General features: G+C 48.0%; 2 protein-coding genes across 5 annotated transcripts in view; one reads left to right on the top strand and one right to left on the bottom strand.

Annotated features, from left to right (window-relative positions):
- Nucleotides 1–778: 778 nt before the first annotated feature.
- LOC123087014 (uncharacterized) lies at nucleotides 779–2558 on the top strand. Its single transcript, XM_044508902.1, has one exon. The coding sequence runs from the start codon at nucleotides 1111–1113 to the stop codon at nucleotides 2371–2373; it is 1263 nt and encodes a 420-aa protein (XP_044364837.1). The 5' UTR covers nucleotides 779–1110; the 3' UTR covers nucleotides 2374–2558.
- A 2284-nt stretch (nucleotides 2559–4842) lies between these two features.
- Nucleotides 4843–5673, bottom strand: part of LOC123087013 (GTP-binding protein At3g49725, chloroplastic) — an 8318-nt gene continuing 7487 nt past the window's right edge. The window contains exon 14 of one of the 4 annotated variants that reach the window (XM_044508900.1): nucleotides 4843–5374. The gene's annotated coding sequence lies outside the window, so the exon portion shown is untranslated. The other 3 variants (XM_044508899.1, XM_044508898.1, XM_044508901.1) reach the window with 3 other exon arrangements.

Below are 5673 nucleotides of genomic sequence, written 5' to 3'. Positions count from 1 at the left end.
ACAGACATGGGCGAACCCATTGCCGCCCCAAAGTGACAAAATCTGGCCAAACCGGATGTTCGTTTGGGGTCATGCCGTAGAGTTGGCCTTACAGTCGACAAAAGCGTGGAGGCAAATGCGGACTAGGATCAGGTGACATGCGCTACGGTGACATGCACGGTGACATGTGGCCCAAATGCAAATTTAAACATTGCCAAAAAATCTGAAAAAATCATGCATGTTCACAGCACATATTAAGATAACCTCTAAAAATTTCAGATCAAAATTCGAAACATACATCGAGAAACGAAAAAGAGAAACTCAGATGTGAATAGTCTACGGAGAACCATTCGGGAACTATTCATGACAGATTTCCCTTTTTCGTTTCTCGATGTATGTTTCGAATTTTGATCTGAAATTTTTAGGGATTATCTTAATATGTGCTATGAACATGCATGATTTTTTTCAGATTTTTTCGCAATGTTTAAATTTGCATTTGAGCCGCATGTCACCGTAGCGCATGTCACGTGATCCCAGTCCGACAAATGCGTGCTGGCCTCGAGCCCAAAACTCCCTTCTTCAATACAGCATTTTTACTTTTACAAAAATCAAAAGAACCCCACAAAACCACAGTCCCATACCCTGCGCCGCCGACGTATGGGGCCCACCACGTGCTATGCCATCCCGCTCACACAGCAAAACCCCAACATTTGAAAAAACAAAATACTCCCGCGTGCGCGACGCGAAAACGGGAAAGAAATCCCGCTGATTTCCCCCCAAAAAATTGCCTCCCCGCCTCCTCTTCCCCAGCGGGAGTGCGGAACCGCCGTCACCACGCCCCCGGCGGGCAGGCAGTTGCCAAAATTTGGGCGAGGGACGCGACCGCGCGCAGCGCAGGCGAGGGAAAGGAAAGGAAAGGAAGCCCGGCCGAAAAGGCTCCGCGGCCGCCAGAAACTCAAACGACGCCCCTCCCCGCCCCTCAAAATTTCGCTGCCGCCTTCTCCCCTCCCTTAAATCCATCCCCCGATTTGTTCGTCCCGCCGCCCCCATTGCCATTGCCAATCCGCCCACCACCACAACATCGCCCCGCAAATCGCCCGGGGAGCCCGAGACAGCGGTTGCGCTCCGGCCATGTCGTCCGCGGTCGTCCGCCGCGCGCGCTCGCGGTCCTCGCCGGGGCGCTTCGACTCGACGCGGCGCACGCGGCCGCGGGTGGAGGAGGAGAAGGAGCGGCCGGCGGTCCGCGAGGAGGAGAAGGCCGACGTGGTGTCCGCGCTGCCCGACGACATGCTGCTCGAGGTCTTCAGGCGGCTGCCGCCGCCGACGGGCGCCGTCCGCTGCGGGGCGGTGTGCCGGCGCTGGCGCCGCGTCGTGTCCCGCGCGCCCGGCCTCCCCGCCCCGCCCCGCCACTTCGGCTTCTTCCGCAACCACGGCCCGTCCGCGCTGCCGCCGTTCGTCCCCACCGCGGGCGTCCCGCTCGGCCTCGGCTTCCTCCCCGTGTCGCCCGCCTGCGGCGTCATCCTCGTCGACTGCCGCGGCCACCGCCTCCTCCTGCGCGAGCTCGGCGGCCATCTCGCGACGGAACTCAACCTCCTCGTCTGCAACCCGCTGGAGAAGGCGTTCGTTCGGCTGCCGCCCCTCCCCACCGCCGGTCACACGGTGTTCTGCCACACCATCGTCCCGGGGGAAGGAGCCGAGTTCCGCGTCCTCGTCGTGCTCTTCGGTGCGACCTCCCCCAACTTCTATGTTCTCATCTACTCTTCTGCCACCTCTGCCTGGGAGGTCGCCGCCGGCGCGCTGAAGCGGCCCCTGAAGCCCCACCGAGGCCCTACCGCCGTCGTCGGGGACATGGTGTACATGCTACCGGCCGATGACAACCCCAAATACATTCTGGCTGTTAACACGGCCAAGATGACCATGTCTGGGGTGCCGCTCCCCAACGCCGAGATGCCCCTGTACACCGGCAACAACTGGATCGGCAAGGCGGAGGACGGCCGCCTCTGCTTCTTCGTGATCCGGGACCACCTGCTTCTGGCGAAATGGGTGCTTGACGCGCCCAGGACGTGGACGCCGCAGGAGCCGGTGGCATTGCGGCCGCTGATGACCCCAGCCACGGCCGGGGACCTCCACGGCATGAAGCTCTCGGCCAGGATCGGCGACCAGATAAGCAACGGGTGCAAGCTTGTGAGCTTCGGTGGGTTCTGCGAGGGCACCGGGACATTGTTCTTCATCATGGCTGACTGGGTTGTTTCGCTTGACATCAAGACGTTGAAGATGGAGAGGCTATGGCACAACGACGACGAGCGGAGACCCCTCGGCGACCTCTACCCCTACGAGATGGTGGCGTGGCCGCCGGCGCTCAAGGACCTGGTGAAGCCTCCGGTGAATGCATAGCGTGGCACTGCGTGCTGATTACTGTAGCGTGTGTTTTGGTGGTGTCAGTGAGAAGGGAATTGTTATGTTCAGTATTTACTGTCGAGTTTGTACTTTTGGACTGAATTGTTGTAAAGATAATGATATTTGTGGTTGCAGTTAGAACTGCTATAATATCGATGATCCAATGAAATTGCTTTTAGATTCGTTTTGGTTCAGTTACCACTGCAGTAATGTTTCATTACCAAACGAATTGCAATTAGCGCTGCGGTAATTGATCATCAAATGAATTGCTTGTAAATTTCTCAGTAGCGTTATTATTGCAGTTACATAACCGAAAAAATATGCTTGCACTGTTGCACATTCAAATTTCTACACCGAACATTTATCATTTTGACCACTTACGCAGGAGCAAATTGCGCAAACCATCAAACATTGGTGTTGATCTTGAAAAGAACAAGTATTCTACTGGCACACTTTTCAATCTATTTTGTCTTTTTGAACAGTGATAATGAGGTGTTACTAGTATTGTCAAGCAGCAGGCAGTAACTTCTCCATCTTCGAGGTTCCTGACCTTTCTACTCTGCTGTGTAAAAAGTAGACTGGAGAAGGCAAGATCGATACTAGTGCTCCTTCCGATTCATATTAAATAATATATTGCTGTAGCATGTCTTGTTCTACGTGGATTGAAGCGAGTAATATCTTTATGGTTTATTGGTCTTCTTCGTATCTTGTGTCAAATATTTTATTATGAATTTAACTAACATAACATCAATGCATGTTACTAAAAATTATATCGTAGATTCGTATTTAAACCTAGTTTCTAATTTTTTTTATGACATGTATTAACATTTTTTTATTTAAATATAAGATTAAAAGTTAGGACAAAATACAAAAGAGACCAATAAACCAAGACGGTGTTGCTTATTGGGTCATAAACGATAAGACATCAGCCTTCTGTCAAAATTACACTGTACTTGTGTAGTCATATTGACTTCTTTCCAGTGATACAGACTAGCACAAGGAACTGCTTTAGGCTCCAGCTATCTATAAGATTTAAATAAAACTGACATGACTAAACACCTTCAGCAATGAACAACATAGCATGGGTAGGAGCAAGTGTCGCACCACTGCTGGCGAAATTGCTGTGCACACGATCTTTCATGCATGATTTGTGCACAACACTCTTTACAAGCCACACAGATTTAAAAAGAAGAAATTTAATGGTGTACATGATCAGTCGTCTGTGGATCGTGTGTTGTTTTATTGTCTGCGTAGCAATGCTCTAAGGGTATTGTGAAAATCAGGAACCAACTATCACATGTAAAGTAGTTTCGAATGTAAATTCATGACCCTATTTTTTTCCTAGTACCGCATATGAATTTAAGGCATCTCCAACGCTGACCCTAAGCAACGGGTGCAAGCTTGTTAGTATCGGTGGCTTCTGCGAGGCCACCTGGATATTGTTCTTCTTCATGGCTGACTGGGTGTCGCTTGATCTCAAGACGTTCAAAGATGAGAGGCTATGGCACAACGACAATGAGAAGCGGCCCATCGGCGACCTGCACCTCTACGAGATGGTGGTGTGGCCGCCGACGCTCAAGAATCTGGTGAAGCCTCCGAGGAATGCATGGTGTGGTAGAGCATGGTGATTACTGTAAGGTGTGATTTGGTTGTGTCAGTGAGAAGGGAATTGCTATGTTAACTATTAGTCGAGTTTGTACTTTTGGATATGCAAATGTGATAAAGTTAATGGTATTTGTGGTTGTAGTTAGGACAGCAATAGTATCGATGATCCAATGAAATTGCTTTTAGATTCGTTTTGATTTAGTTAGCACTGCAGTAATATTTCATCATTGAATGAATTGCACAATTAGCACTGCAGTAATTGATCATCAAATAAATTGCTTGTAAATTTCCAAGTAACGCCCCCGCATTCAAATTTCTAAACAGAACATTTATATTTGACCTCTTCTGCAAGCAAACTACTACCTCCGTCACGGTTTAGAAGGCGCACTTAAAAATTCTCTGAGACCTAGGTGGTTATCTATTGGTTGTGAGATGGGCTAAAAAATAGCATTCACACTACGCATGCATATAGAAATAGTATATCGGAGTACTAATTAGCTACTAAAAATAAATGCAATGCGCCCTAAACCTTGTCTATTATGGAAATGCACGCAAATTTAACTGTGCCTTCTAAACTGTGACGGAGGGAGTACATGAAACCTTTTTTTGTGTGTTATTAATGCCGATGGTAAAGCAGCATCTCAAACCTTTTTTTGTGTCAATGCCGATGGTAAAGCAGCATCTCAAAACCCCAACGCGTGACACAGTTTAACTCTCTAAGGGCCTCTCTGATTCATAGGATTCTAAAATTGCAAGAACAGGAAAAACATAGGATTGGACAGTTATGCTCATCTCAATCCTACAATTTTTTTGTTTGATTGGTTGTATCTCGGGAAAAGCAAAGGATTCTTTCAAAGCGGATTGAGTCGATGCTAAAGTTTTTATGAAATGTACTAAGTACAAAAGAATCCTAAGGAAAAATTCTCAGTCCCATGAATCAAACAACAAAGATAATAGGAAAAATTCCTATAAACATCATTTGAATGAAAGGATAAATGTCTTTTTGAACAGTGAATATGATGTGCTACTAGTATTGTCAAGCAGCAGGCAGTGATGTTACAGGACCATAACTTCTCCATCTTCAACGTTCCTGACCTTCCTGCTCTGCTGTGTAACAGACAGTAGACTGGATTCATAGGCAAAATCTTACAGTATATATGTTGCTTGTTGGACCATGAACGATAAGACAGCGGTCTTCTGTCGAAAGTACACTGTGGTACCTGTGTAGCTATATTGACTTCTTCCTGCGATACGGACAGCCAAGTGTACTACTTCAATCTCGTCGGTCCTACAGTAAGAAAGCATGAGGATGTTCACTGCTCCAGCCTCTAGCACAGGCTACAAGAGTTAAATAAAACTGACATGACTACACAGCCTTACCTGCAAAAAAAGGCTACACAGCCTCAGCAATGAACAACAAAATGTAGAGCCTATGTTTGCCCTAGTACACAACGCGCACGATTTATACTCCCTGCGCTCGCGCTTTCCGAGATCTAAATTTGACCATAAATTTAACCAATGAGACCGACTGTAGTGCGCCTGCGTTTTTCGAGATCTAAATTTGCCGGTAAATTTAGCCAACAAGACCAACTACGGCGGGGGCAAAAATTTAGACACGTACCAACTCACGCTTGTGGATGTCTCTCTACGGATTGTGCAGTCAAATTTCTAAACAAAACATTTGGACATGGC

This window comes from Triticum aestivum, chromosome 4A, assembly GCF_018294505.1.
Source record: "Triticum aestivum cultivar Chinese Spring chromosome 4A, IWGSC CS RefSeq v2.1, whole genome shotgun sequence".
Lineage (NCBI taxonomy): Eukaryota > Viridiplantae > Streptophyta > Magnoliopsida > Poales > Poaceae > Triticum > Triticum aestivum.
The sequence above is the reverse complement of the archived record's forward strand: the minus strand, read 5'-3'. Positions and strand labels throughout refer to the sequence as shown.